The sequence below is a fragment of the Haliotis cracherodii genome, unplaced genomic scaffold (assembly GCF_022045235.1).
Source record: "Haliotis cracherodii isolate W230 unplaced genomic scaffold, xgHalCrac1.p SCAF_26, whole genome shotgun sequence".
In the NCBI taxonomy this organism is placed as follows: Eukaryota; Metazoa; Mollusca; class Gastropoda; order Lepetellida; family Haliotidae; genus Haliotis; species Haliotis cracherodii.
The window spans coordinates 2,431,691-2,447,352 of record NW_027266282.1 but is presented as its reverse complement, the minus strand read 5'-3'; the positions used below and the strand labels follow the sequence as shown (position 1 = coordinate 2,447,352).

The window sequence follows — 15,662 nt, the reverse complement described above, 5'->3', positions numbered from 1 at the left end:
ACGAGTAGACAGGCAGTGGGGGTTGTAGCTACTTTAGAGGTAGCGTCAATCAGTTTTAAGTCTCTATTCTGTCTCGCACTAGTCGTCATGGCTTTTGACATTTTCAGTCATTGAGCTATTTTATTGATAATCTTTTAAGAACAATATATTCTATCTATTTACAAGTTTTGTAGTCAACAAAGTTAGCAAGGGTTCATTCAAGATTAATTAGTGTCATCATATATATGCACTATATGAGTACTTGGTTCATATACATATTGTTGATATTTCACAGATACATTTGTTGGGAACTTTACGGTGGAATTCCGTACAGATGGAAGTATCACCTACAGTGGATTTGTGGCCAACTACGTTGTTAGTGACGGTATGTACAGAGACTCTACCTTGTATAATGAGTTAATGGCTTCACTCAACGTTCTTACTCCACTATGTCGTATAAATAGTTTGAACATGACGTACAAGGAACTCTCGAAATATCTGAGGTACGAGAACTCGTGGGAAACTGGGTGATCGTGACAGAATGATTATTTGAACAGGATGATGGGCACACATTCTGAAATAAGGCATTATGTATTTCAGCTGTGAACGCCACCACGCCCACTCCCGGCAGTACAGGTAAGTTCATTCTTCAATGATACAATGATGCTTCATAATCCTTGCATGCAACTTAACACCTGCGTATTAAGTAATTATCAGTAAATATTTTATTCATTCTTTACATAGTTATTTGTTGTTCCAGCGACATGCACAGCAACCTTGTCATCATTATCTGGCAGCATCATGAGCGCCCCAGGTGATGGCAGCAACTACTTGGACAACACCCGGTGCTACTACACCTTCACAGCGACATCCTACCCGAGAACCATTACCTTCACCTTCACAACCTTCCAGCTGGAAAGTCATTCCTCCTGCGGATATGACTACCTCCAGTTTAACAGTGGCGTGAAGAAATGTGGAACTATCTCCAATCTCGTGTGTAAGTGTTATGGATTATAATAATAAAGAAGTTAAGATCAGTTTTTTTTAGATTTTGGTTAATTTCATTGTGAATATCCCAAATGAGTTTTGGAACCAATAATATGTCATTTGTGCTTGGGTAAAACATAGTATTCCTCAATGTCTTTACTTGTCAGTGATCCATTCATATAATTGTCACCGATATTTTGCCTTTTACACACAATGGAATCTGTTTTGTGGGAAATTGAGACTGAATTTTTTTATTTTCTTGAATATACATTAGATAATTGAGAAAATTTGGAATGACAGCTAAAGTTCCTGGAGCCCGTATTCGTAAGGCGATCGAAGGGCTACTGTCGCTATGTTGAAAGGGCCCGTCGTCCTTATTACGATGATTACGTCATCTGACGTCGAAACTGAAACCTGACATCTTTGTTCCAACTAAAAATGACTTTTATCAATAGGATCGGATGCGACTTTCGCGAGGGCCGTCACGGAAGTCACATTAAAAACCTATTTGTGACCATTTTTCGAAACAAAAATAATGAAATTTGTCATGCCTCTGGTAAGTTTTTGGGACTTAACATTTATGTTTTACGATATCTTGACTAATGCTCTTGATATGACTATACCCTTCAATTCGCCCAACATTGATTCTGTGCTCTCTGTAAAGATCTCTTAAATTGCTGGACAAAAGATATTTGACATGCATTTTCTTAGAAGCCGTCATGATTCTTTCCATTCGTTGTGATTTTATTGTTTTAAATGTTTGTGAAAATATTTAACAAAATCAACTTATCGTGGCAGGGACCTTGCTTTAAAAAATGTTTTGGTAAATATATCAGTCATATTTTATTGACAGGATCTAAAGTATTGATTCACTTCCAGCCTTTAAACTGAGAACCATGCATGCAAAAAACGTCAGACGTCAGATTATCAAAGGTCGATAAGGTACAATTTATTTAGACGTATTAAAGGCGGGTCTTTCACTCTCTGGAGATTATTCCAGATCTTGATGTAGAAAGGTGTCAAATCAAAATAAGATCTGAATTTAATTATACTTATAGTTATCATAACGGTCATCAGGTCAGTCCAGCTGCTTATGGGTTCTCTCCTGCTACTGTGTACATGCTTAAGACTTTGGTAGTTAGCACAAGGCCATGTCAATGAGGTGAACAACAGGGTCCGAGTGCTCAACGTTTTACTTGTGTCGTGTGCATGAGTTTATATATTACATTTGAACCGTATTGCAAAGTTGTTTTTAAAAAATTGACTTCAATATCTTTTGTGCGTTAATGGAGTTGTAAACGTTACAACCGGAGCGCATGCGGTGATTTATGCAACGCGTGCATACCGGCTTTTCAGTTTCAACTCCATGAACGCAAAATGTATTGAAATCAATTCTTATGAATAGACACATCAACAATGATAACTTCACAGACTGATTATTGTGTCATTAACACGCAAAACGCTGTTGACAACAATAGTAAGTGAGTATGGTTTTACGCCGCTTTTAGCAATATTCCAGCAATATCACGGCGGGGGACACCAGAAATGGGCTTCACACATTGTCCCCATGTCGGGAATCGAACCCAGGTCTTCGGCGTGACGATGGAACACTCGACAACAGTAGGAAGTCAGTGACATCGTTCAGCGCAATAATGAAACACGAAGCCAGCTCATTCTATTTTTAGAGTTTGTTGGTGGGAGTGCCCAACACATAAAAGCAAAGACATTGTTTGGCTATCCAATCAACTGTCAAGCAATCATTATTTTTAGCAATATTTCATGTTTCTTTCTTCGATACAGGTGAAGAAACATATCTGACATTTGGTTACTTATATCATATTTTTGGTCATATATCCCATACTATTTGTACAGGAACTATTTGAATATCTCACCTTATCGCAACAGTTGGTTACCAATGACCAATGTTGACTACATATCCAGGTGAGTTACCATCTTTATATTGTACTATTGCTTTCGTTATGTATCCTGGGTGTGTGTTTGTCTCCAGATACTGACACGATGAACGGCCAGTACCGTGTCACCTTCTACACTGACTCATCAGTCACACGCCGTGGCTTCGTGGCCACATACCAGATCAGCGACGGTAGGTATCACGCATTGTTATGCATTTATTGTCATTTGCAACCACTCTGCATTTTAACCCATTTCATCGGATTTCCATTAGATCTACATCTGTCAGTAATGCCTCTGGTCAGCTCGCTTTGCATTGTGCAAACGTGAAGTCATATATCAAGTGTTTTTTCACATTACAGCCTTTTTGTTCGCCATGTTTTACATTAAATTGGGTCTTTTGAACATATCAGCTGGGACACATTCTTCTATGTATTATTGTCGCAAAATATATCTCTGATCGTGACAGACGACATCCATGGGAAGGTGGAGATGGCTGTGTTTCAGCGAGCAGCTGAAGAGGCTATACATTACACAAGATCTACTCCATGTGACTTTTCTGTCATAAAAATGACGGCGCTTTGTTTTGTCCTCCGTCATCTACTTTGAAATGTTTCGAATATCCTGTTGAACTGCAAGGTCCATGACGGTCTATGATTCTACAACTATTGGGCCGAAGACGGGATTGGTGTCACCAGCTGCGATAATGGAAACAAAACTCTTTTCGAATCACAAAATGTAATGGTTTGACAGTTTGTCCCTTTCAATTCGGAAATGGACAATATTGTAGCCCTTTTTGACTTTTGGTTCTGAAGATGAAGATAGACCCTCTGAATGTTACAAATTAATCTACATTATGTCTGTAATATGCACCAACGATGAACAGTTGAGACACACGGTGATGTAAGGTTGCTTGCTATGATTTGTGAATCATGAGACTCGTGGTATCTATTGAAAATGTTTTTCAACATTTTGACTTAAGCTTTAGGATTTTCATTATACTTTCGAACCAGTTGCCAAAATGCTGACCTTCTGCAACGACGTCATCAATGGTGATGATATCTATGTTCTACGAAATGATTCAGGTTTTCTTCTCTGACTTCGCTTAGTTTCGGATTTAAGTTTTTGACATATTAAAGTCAGTTGTCAAAACCATGAGTAAAATTCTCAGAATCAGCAGTCTTCAGTCATGGCCAGGAAAATATAAATTCAGAAAAGTAAACACTGAAGGGTTACAGGGGCGTAAACTTGGAAATCTCAATAACTTGTATCTGTAGTGTATGTAATACGAACTGATTTTTAAAAAAATCATCAACTGCAGATCTAAATATGTCCACAACGAACCGAACACCCGTGATTAATGTGTCCACTACCACTATTTGTAGAAAAACATGAACGAAACTTTGGTGTTTAGCTTACGATTGATGTTGATGAGATATTCAACGTCTTAATCCCACAATAGACTCGGATTAATTAAATTGATTAATAGAATAAAACATAAATAGGCGTGAACTAAGTAAATGTGATAACAATTTATACGTTGCCTCACGTCAAGGAGATAAACACTGGTATTATTCAATAATGTACATTCTCCAAGATGTTGTCGTTGGGATTTGGTAAAACTGCATTGCCAACTTGCATCTATTCAGTATTAATAATAACGGATATGTTTTCACAATTGACGATAGTATGATCATTCAACAAAACTGATTTGAGTTGTCACATAGGTTGACAGTTTAGATCGATTTGGCCTTTCCAAAATGCATCATTTTAACAAGCACCACCAACATGTGTTAATTTATATTAACATTATTCCGAAACCTTATGTCAGGTATGATGGAGTTCTCCGTCTCATGTGTAAATACTAAGCTTCTGGGTAATACGCTCAATTTGGTGTGAAGTCCTGATGCGCATAAACGAATCTTAAGTTTAGTCTAGGTAAATACAACAAAATGTGGTTATGTGGTTGAGTTGAGTAAAAGTAAAAAGTGTTCATTTCAATTTCAGTTATTGATGCAGCAACCACCAGTCTTCCCGCCGGGGTACTTTCAAACAACGGTGAGTGATAAACTCAGGGTCATGTTCAACTCCCGAGTCTAGTGAACCTTTCACCTTTTCTATAGAATCGACAGATGGGGTTGGTTCCTGTAACTGAATTTAAGGGAAATATTTTTTAGGCAGAAACTAGTATTTTCTTTTAACTGTGTAATCAATGTAATTTCATACTAAAAATTATGATATACAAGGTTCTGATCCTTGTTATTGAAAATGTATATGAAAATACGATATACAAATCTTAATATCTGATTTTAAAGGAATGTTTTTTACAGTTTACTTAAGAATTGACTTTCACTTTGTGTGAGTTCATTGGAGTATGAACCTTCATCGAGTAGGGCCAAACTGTATGAACGTCGGAGCTGACATACAATGTTTGGCCCTTACTCGATGAAGGTTCATACTCCAGTGAACTCACACAAAGTGAAAGTCAGTTCTTATAATTTTTTATCACAATTTCTTACCTCAAAAGATGTATGCCAAGACCTTCTCACAATTGTATATAATAGGTGTGACTTCATGTTTACACTGACAGCGATACAACAACCAGCTTTTTCGCGGAATAAGATAGTTCCTCAAAAACAGAGGTGACGTGGATGCTCAACGTGCTCTTCAGAAACATCTTACACAAAACATTTATTCAAATAACACACCATTAGATGAGAAAAGTCTGTTAAGAACTACTTCAGTACGTCAGTCACAATGACAGCGCGTCGTAATACATTTACATCAAGTACAAGACGTCAAAATGGCCGACACGATATACGTGACGGGAGAGATTTCGGGAGTTGCTAATGAACCTATGGCGGTTACATGTTTTGATCATCATTGATCAATTGGCCGATCATTGAAAGGTGATTAAAGATGTGTCAAACAGACACTAAGGTAAAGTCATTGATCGCTGTAGACTGTCACTGTCAGCCTTGACACGGATAGAGTCGATACTATGATAGTTGGATGTGCATTTCTTCGTTTTGTTCACAAGGAGGGTCGTAGCGAGGATATTCATGAACTATCGTGCAGTCAAACTCTTTCAAGATTCTCAATGTATACTTAAAGGCTGAGTTCAAAATTAAAGGGTCTAAATTATCAGAAAGAACTAGTGCTAGGGAATTCCCAGGGGTTTCCTAAGGGATGTTGAAGTAGTCCGTCAGTGTTTACGAAAAGAAAAACGTATGCACGTCAAATTGTGTCGTTCATACACTTATGAACATCAATTTCGCGGTCATGTGACCGACCTCTCGTCCAATTGAAAACACGTTTATCGTGTGAAACTTCAAATTAAAAAAAGTCAGATATAACGGTGTAGCATGAGTGTTGATGAGACGAGTCTGTCAGTTATAACAGTGTTACGTGAGTATTGATGAGACGAGTCAGTCAGATATAACGGTGTAGCATGAGTGTTGATGAGACGAGTCTGTCAGATATAACGGTGTTACATGAGTGTTGATGAGACGAGTCTGTCAGTTATAACAGTGTTACGTGAGTGTTGATGAGACGAGTCAGTCAGTTATAACGGTGTAACACGAATATTGATGAGACGAGTCTGTCAGTTATAACGGTGTTACATGAGTATTGATGAGACGTGTCAGTCAGTTATAACAGTGTTACATGAGAATTGATGAGACGAGTCAGTCAGTTATAACGGTGTTACATGAGTAATGATGAGACGAGTCTGTCAGTTATAACGGTGTAGCATGAGTGTTGATGAGACGAGTCAGTCAGTTATAACGGTGTTACATGAGTAATGATGAGACGAGTCTGTCAGTTATAACAGTGTTACATGAGTGTTGATGAGACGAGTCAGACAGTTATAACAGTGTTACATGAGTAATGATGAGACGAGTCTGTCAGTTATAACGGTGTTACATGAGTATTGATGAGACGAGTCAGTCAGTTATAACGGTGTTACATGAGTATTGATGAGACGAGTCAGTCAGTTATAACGGTGTTACATGAGTATTGATGAGACGAGTCAGTCAGTTATAACAGTGTTACATGAGTGTTGATGAGACGAGTCAGTCAGTCACAGATGTACACCATCAGCCGCCCAGCGTGAACACACGCGCAAGTAACACCTGTCTGATGGTAGTTTACACGTGGAAATAATCAATATGTAATCGAAATGCATATATCGATAGTACCTAAACTGACTAGTTCTGATCCTTGTTATTGAAAATGTATATGAAAATAAGATATACAAATCTTTATATCTGATTTTAAAGGAATGTTTTTTACAGTTTACTTAAGAATTGACTTTCACTTTGTGTGAGTTCATTGGAGTATGAACCTTCATCGAGTAGGGCCAAACTGTATGAACGTCGGAGCTGACATACAATGTTTGGCCCTTACTCGATGAAGGTTCATACTCCAGTGAACTCACACAAAGTGAAAGTCAATTCTTATAATTTTTTATCACAATTTCTTACCTCAAAAGATGTATGCCAAGACCTTCTCACAATTGTATATAATAGGTGTGACTTCATGTTTACACTGACAGCGATACAACAACCAGCTTTTTCGCGGAATAAGATAGTTCCTCAAAAACAGAGGTGACGTGGATGCTCAACGTGCTCTTCAGAAACATCTTACACAAAACATTTATTCAAATAACACACCATTAGATGAGAAAAGTCTGTTAAGAACTACTTCAGTACGTCAGTCACAATGACAGCGCGTCGTAATACATTTACATCAAGTACAAGACGTCAAAATGGCCGACACGATATACGTGACGGGAGAGATTTCGGGAGTTGCTAATGAACCTATGGCGGTTACATGTTTTGATCATCATTGATCAATTGGCCGATCATTGAAAGGTGATTAAAGATGTGTCAAACAGACACTAAGGTAAAGTCATTGATCGCTGTAGACTGTCACTGTCAGCCTTGACACGGATAGAGTCGATACTATGATAGTTGGATGTGCATTTCTTCGTTTTGTTCACAAGGAGGGTCGTAGCGAGGATATTCATGAACTATCGTGCAGTCAAACTCTTTCAAGATTCTCAATGTATACTTAAAGGCTGAGTTCAAAATTAAAGGGTCTAAATTATCAGAAAGAACTAGTGCTAGGGAATTCCCAGGGGTTTCCTAAGGGATGTTGAAGTAGTCCGTCAGTGTTTACGAAAAGAAAAACGTATGCACGTCAAATTGTGTCGTTCATACACTTATGAACATCAATTTCGCGGTCATGTGACCGACCTCTCGTCCAATTGAAAACACGTTTATCGTGTGAAACTTCAAATTAAAAACATATTCTGTATTAAGCTTTTAGAATAAACATGAAACAAAGTCAATAGCCTTGTACAGCACATTAAGTGGACATAAATAACTTCAATAGTATTGTTATCACAAGTACACGATCACCTCGGGCTATATTCTGTTATTCATCTTCATTGGCCATTCAATTTGTAAACTGAGAGAAAGCTAGAACGTAGAAACACTGGGGTTTAACGTTCTCACTGAAGCTTTTGTTGTGCTAAACTACAAAACGGCTTTCTATCCAGGTGCCTGTGGCACAACGCTGACATCTTCCACGGGGCGCATCTACTACCCAACTACCGCCAGTTACACCAACAACGTCCGTTGCCAGGTGACTATCAGACCTGGGGCCGGACAGACATTCAACGTCACCTTCACAGACTTCGACCTCGAGTATCACTCCACCTGCTACTACGACTCAATAGAGTTCCAGATGTACGGGGTCACATCTACGAAGAACTGCGGTCGCAACAGAGCAGGGCTCACTCTGAGCTGTACGTACTTCGCTTCTGAGAACGGAATTTATATCCTCGAGTTTATACAGATCATTGCTGTCAAAAACATCAGTTTCAGTTTAAACTGAGGACGAGAGTAGTCCATTGTGCAGAGTAACTTCCACCCACTCACTGCAGTTTTATGAAATATAAGAACCAATACATAACAGCCATGCCTCTGAGGACAGCATCAATTATGATGTTGTTTTAAATATATCAGTTCTTGAATGTGAAAGATGCCTAGTTAACTTCTACAGTAAACATGTCTCCAACTGTTGCAGTCCCCTACACCAGCGGTGACATCGTGATGTACTTCAGGAGTGATGGCAGCGTCACAGGAAGAGGCTTTGATCTCAACTATCAAGTGATCTAGGGTGAGGCATGGGATGTATGAATGACGAATGATAGGATGTCACTTGCCACTGTTTGGAATAGTGAGTAAGTATAGTTTTAAGCCGCCTAGCAATATGCCAGTAATATCACGGCGGGGGACACCACAAATGGACTTCACACATTGTGCCCATGTTGGGAATCGAACTCTGGCCTTCGGCGTGACGAGCGAACGCTTCAACCGGTGGTCTACCCAACCGCCCCTGTTTGAAATAGACTCACAACCGATTCCTCTTGGTTGGGAACAGGGGTCAAGGGACTGTTCAGTGAATGTTGCTCTTTCACATGTACATAACATTGCAGATTGTCAACGTGTTGATCAGGCCATTGGCAAATAACTTGTCCGCAGTAATGCGTAGTACTTTTCCAAAGTTCACAAGAATCATGGCAATAACGTAGAATATCCAACCAAAAACAGTAATTGGACAGAACAATTTGTCCAGCATCTGTTGTCTATTAACCAATTATGTCATAATAAAAAGCCTAAATGTATTATATTGTATGTGAAGATCATCTGTCCATCTATCAACATGTGATATGTTGAAATAATTAAGTTGGTGTTTTCAGATCAGTTTTTCAGTTTTGATGCAGAAAAATGATAAATCGCTGAAGACACACAAACATTATCAATTTTGAAAAGGTTACACTGAATGTGTTGGCGTAGGTCGTCTGTATTATCTGTATCTGTGTCTGTCCACAAACATTATCCATCAGCTGGTCCCATGTAGGTGACTGCAAACAATACTTGGCAAAGAGATGACTGAAGCCCCTTTAGATAACTCCCATAGACCTGGAATAGTAACCCATTGATGACAAGGATAATTATGCAGCCCAAACTGAATTTGCTGCCAAGGGAAATGTTGAGTGGGTGTGGGTGAGGTGGGGCTTAGGTACACGTGGTTGTGTGGTTATGTGTGTTGTGTGGTGTGGACAGTGACACTATGTGCAACTACACAAAGTAGTTCTCGTATAAATAGACATATGAGTGAATTGAGTTCTACGCGTTTTGGAACAGTGCCAGCGACGGTCCTCCAATATTAAAACAACTTGTAAAATTGTAAAACAACTCCTTCAATTATGTTTCAAACCTTCACTAACGATCATCCTAATGACCAACACAAATTGAATCCTCTTCTTTTCAGGACGAATATGATTTTCCTGTCTGTGGGCTGCCTCCGGAATCTGCTGTTATTGCCCCGCCACCCAAACCCCTCCCCCCTCCCCAAAGTTTCATAAGTTTATAAGTTTTTCTCTTTGATTGAAAGCAGTAGAATCTCGGCACTTATACACATCAGAGTCTCTTCGTGTGAACACAGCTGGATATCTTACGCAGCAGTAGTAATTTTAGTAATTTAGTTCACATTTCGTTTTTAGTTTCATGTTGGTGGTATGCCTTGTCCAGACTCGCTATCACTGGACTGCCTTATCCAGAATCTATTATTTACAGGCCGCCGTAGTACGCCAGGAATATTGTCGGGTGCTACACGTAGTGCAGGACGTGCTAACACTTTTTCCGAACATCTGGTGTCGTCATGATTTTCAGTGATCCATGCGTTGATAATCAACCATATTAATAGACTGATTATTCTGAAAGCGGTGTAACATGAGTGTTGATGAGACGAGTCAGTCACTTATAACGGTGTTACGTGAGTATTGATGAGACACGTCAGTCAGTTATAACGGTGTTACAAGAATATTGATAAGACGCGTCAGTCAGTTACAACGTTGTTACATGAGTAGTGATGAGACGAGTCAGTCAGTTATAACAGTGTTACATGAGTATTGATGAGACGAGTCAGTCAGATATAAAGGTGTAGCATGAGTGTTGATGAGACGAGTCTGTCAGTTATAACAGTGTTACATGAGTGTTGAAGAGACGAGTCTGTCAGATATAACAGTGTTACGTGAGTATTGATGAGACGAGTCAGTCAGTTATAACGGTGTTACATGAGTGTTGATGAGACGAGTCTGTCAGTTATAACGGTGTTACATGAGTAATGATGAGACGAGTCAGACAGTTATAACAGTGTTACATGAGTATTGATGAGACGAGTCAGTCAGTTATAACGGTGTTACATGAGTATTGATGAGACGAGTCTGTCAGTTATAACAGTGTTACGTGAGTATTGATGAGACGAGTCAGTCAGATATAACGGTGTAGCATGAGTGTTGATGAGACGAGTCTGTCAGTTATAACAGTGTTACGTGAGTGTTGATGAGACGAGTCAGTCAGTTATAACGGTGTAACACGAATATTGATGAGATGAGTCTGTCAGTTATAACGGTGTTACATGAGTATTGATGAGACGAGTCAGTCAGTTATAACAGTGTTACATGAGTATTGATGAGACGAGTCAGTCAGTTATAACGGTGTTACATGAGTAATGATGAGACGAGTCTGTCAGTTATAACAGTGTTACATGAGTGTTGATGAGACGAGTCAGACAGTTATAACAGTGTTACATGAGTAATGATGAGACGAGTCTGTCAGTTATAACGGTGTTACATGAGTATTGATGAGACGAGTCAGTCAGTTATAACGGTGTTACATGAGTATTGATGAGACGAGTCAGTCAGTTATAACGGTGTTACATGAGTATTGATGAGACGAGTCAGTCAGTTATAACAGTGTTACATGAGTGTTGATGAGACGAGTCAGTCAGTCACAGATGTACACCATCAGCCGCCCAGCGTGAACACACGCGCAAGTAACACCTGTCTGATGGTAGTTTACACGTGGAAATAATCAATATGTAATCGAAATGCATATATCGATAGTACCTAAACCTTCTTTTTCTTTTGCCCGTATCCTATAATATTTTTATGTACATGTGTCTACCATGTTGTTACACCTTTCTTCCTAGATTAAACGTCTCTATTATGTAGGTTTTCTTCATGTTTTTCCCTTTCTGTGAACCTTGTATATAAGATGTCCGTAATCGTTTTGATCAATGTCAGTATTTTACAAATCACTTTTTTTTGGTTTACAAGTTGCCCCGTCACACAACATATCGGTGATAAAATTGACGAAATTCCAACTATCAATCGATAGCGTGGACGTTTATGAATTTGTCGCTCACATTTTGTAACACCCATTTGATTAGACCAAGAGATGTTATTCTTGATGTTTTAATTATATGTTGTGCAACTATTTCAGTGCTATGATAATAAATGCATGTTAGAATTGCAGTGTTTGTTCCATGTCTTAGTGCACCTAACTACTGTTAACTACTACAAAACAGTTATTGAAAAACGATAATAAGTAATTGAATTGCTTTCCATTGGCTAACAGGAACATACTTGCTGGTGTACACGCAGATGATGATTTATCATCATCAAGGTTTTCGAAAGAGTAGAGGTTTACATTTAGTGATACCAAATAGCCGGCAGAATATCATTTGGTGTTTTCATAGTAATAAATGCCATCACAGCAAAAAGGTGTAGGTTTCTGTTTTCCGGAAACCTTCCGGATACCTTCAGCAACCTTCAATTTTCTTGGTACTCTTCGGATATTTCTTTTTCACACTTAATTTCCGGAATGTATCTGGCCCGGAAGGTATGCAGAAGGTTTCTAGAAGGTGTCCGGACAACGGAAACCTTTACACCGTGTTCTCTGTGCATACTCGAAAATTGGCCCTGATATGTCAAGTATATAATGTGTTGTACCTGAAATATCACCACACCTTTTCAGCATCGCTGATTGGTTACCCACCGAATGATGGCGGAGTTGGCTGAAAAATGGGTTACCCTCACACAATACAATGTAACAACATAAACGAAGTCAGAAGTAATAACAAGATTATATTTGCATCCGTTGTAGTGATGCAATGTAAAGTAATGTTTACGTGAAGAGGTACCGACATTAGTGGACTGATTAAAAAGTTTTGTCTCACATTTTGAAATGAAGAATTTGATTAAAAATCAGAATGATTTAGTGCGGATGTGCCCTTCTAAATGAGGGGCATGTTCATCTGCCATTGGATAAAACATTTACATGCCTGACTCTCGACAGTGAGATGGTAAATAGTTGCCTGAATCAGACAACATAATACAATTTATAACCTTACCTTACTTCCTTTTATTTAATTAAAATGACTCTAGCCTATGTAATTGTAATCAGATTGAACACTTATTGTGTTTTGCAAATTGAAACGTATCACCTGTATACTTCTTGGTGAAATTGGATAAGTCTAACACTGTATAGCTTAGCATATTCCTCTTGATATTTCTTAGGCTCGATGAGTAGGACTTGCGGAAAATACAGCAGTGAAAAAAAGTTATGTTCCTCATGAAGGAACATAAAGAGATGGATTTCTCGTATATCGTACCTAACTGTTACATAGTTTTTGTACTCTTAATAAATGAGAGGATTTGATCCATTACATAAATCTATAACATAAAGTATGTGTGTCATACCCTAATGGCGTTTTTCAGTGGTGCACAGTGGTTAACTCAAACAATGTAACACCGTGGATACATTTGATCATGTTGATGTTGGAGACAACATTTAAAATATACAAAGGGAGTGATACAATGTTGCCAGATTGTTATGAAAGGTTACCAGATGGCTACAGGCTGATGGTCAATGTCACTGATACAGTGTTGCCAGATTGCTATGAAAGGTTACCAGATGGCTACAGGCTGATGGTCAATATCACTGATACAGTGTTGCTAGATTGCTATGAAAGGTTACCAGATGGCTACAGACTGATGGCCAATGTGACTGATACAGTGCTGCTAGATTGCTATGAAAGGTTACCCGATGGCTACAGACTGATGGCCAATGTCACTGATACTGTGATGCTAGATTGATATGAAAGTTTACCCGATGGCTACAGACTGATGGCCAATGTGACTGATACAGTGCTGCTAGATTGCTATGAAAGGTTACCATATGGCTACAGACTGATGGCCAATGTCACTGATACAGTGTTGCTAGATTGCTATGAAAGGTTCCCCGATGGCTACAGATTGATGGCCAAAGTCACCGATACAGTCTGTAAAAAACGTGTCCATAACCAATTTCTGAAAATGATGACGAGCTGTTTTACATCGGCTCACACTTTCATCCTACCTAATTCTCCGACCAATGGTTTATCGGAAATGTTACTAAGAAAGTCAACCATCCACTGTCACGGAACATGTGTAACACAGCCATTTTCCACACGTGAAAACACTTGGCGCCTCCAAATGTTGAATGACAAAAATATTCCACCAAATGAAAACTCACGCATAACTGGTTACTAGAACAACCATTCTGTCTAATAAATCCTGATAAGCACAAACATAAATCCTGATAATAACAGGAAGTGTTCCATCAAACGCATTGAACACAGTAACTACCCAGCTTAATTTGTTCTTGAAACTCCCTTCATAAGAGCGGCCTATGCAAGCACAATGTTCTAATTGTCTTGAGGCAACAGTCGGCAATCCCATATTCTCTCTTTTTTTCTTGCTGCGTCAGCACTATGTTTGCTGGTTGCTTTCCAACATAAAATATTAATCTTGTCCAGTTCCAGTCAAACGACACTTCAATTGTGACAGTGACACCAACTTGAATGTACTGTTGTGACCTATCGAATGACTAAAGTTGTGATATACAACAGATATAATCAAATACAATAGAATAAATCGTTATTGTTGTTATTACAGTGAACCAGTGTCAAATATGCTACAAGACACCGCGCAGTTATGTTTTATGAATTAGAAGGAACCTATATCTCAGCAAATTGATTTTCCCAAAGGAAGTGATGGGCTTACATGTTTTGCTTCACATTGCCAAGGAATATAAATATCCCTTAGTATAATGTAAAGTCAGATTTCAACAATTTTGGTATGTGTTTCTCATTGTAGAACTCTTTAAGAAGGAAGCAATAAATTGAATTCATCACTCCTGTTGAAGCACCAATCTGGTCGCGTTAATCGGTATTTGACTTGCCTAAGTGAGTGAGTTAAGATTTATAGTCACATCGGCAATATTTCAACCATATCGTGACTAAGACTTGCCTAAGACTTGACAAATACCGATCAACTGAGACTCAGTTGATATTTCCCACTTTGAAAAGATCCACTGGTGATGAATCCTCTATGTCGACTTTAGAAGATTCCCCACTCTCAATTGTATTGTTCAGTTATATGCGAACATTACGCAAGAACTGTTGTTCGTGAGCACATGAGAATCTGGACCGGGCGCGGATATTCATGACAGACTGAGATTTATACGTTCAATACTGAAGATCAGCACCCCCTTAGGCAAACACCCGACCAACCCTATGAGGTTGTATTATTCTCACAATCTGAGAGAAGGAAAATGCCACAGTGAACTATTTGACAGGTTGGACAAGAGACGAAGAACAAGGAAACAAGTAAGAATTAATTTATTTCACGATTTGAGGAAAACATCAAGACAGTACTGCACTAACTATGCTTCCCACCATAACAGTGTAGACACCCTGCTAGCACAGTGACCACGCGTTACAGTTTGCATGTGTCTGTGTCAAAGTTTCTAGTTTGAGTGGGGATCAAATTTCGGTTGGTAACCGTTAATGTTCTGATGGATTTGTGCATTACATCGATTATTGGT

General features: G+C 38.8%; 1 protein-coding gene across 1 annotated transcript in view; it reads left to right on the top strand.

Moving 5' to 3' along the window:
* Positions 1–10,944, top strand: part of LOC139472956 (cubilin-like) — a 67,421-nt gene extending 56,477 nt beyond the window's left edge. Inside the window, exons 61-68 of the mRNA XM_071255427.1 lie at positions 275–364; positions 580–615; positions 740–976; positions 2,975–3,070; positions 4,885–4,935; positions 8,441–8,689; positions 8,971–9,063; positions 10,222–10,944. Coding sequence (XP_071111528.1) covers positions 275–364; positions 580–615; positions 740–976; positions 2,975–3,070; positions 4,885–4,935; positions 8,441–8,689; positions 8,971–9,062 — 851 coding nt within the window. The 3' untranslated portion in view covers position 9,063; positions 10,222–10,944. The remainder of the gene's footprint in view (positions 1–274; positions 365–579; positions 616–739; positions 977–2,974; positions 3,071–4,884; positions 4,936–8,440; positions 8,690–8,970; positions 9,064–10,221) is intronic.
* Positions 10,945–15,662: the final 4,718 nt, after the last annotated feature.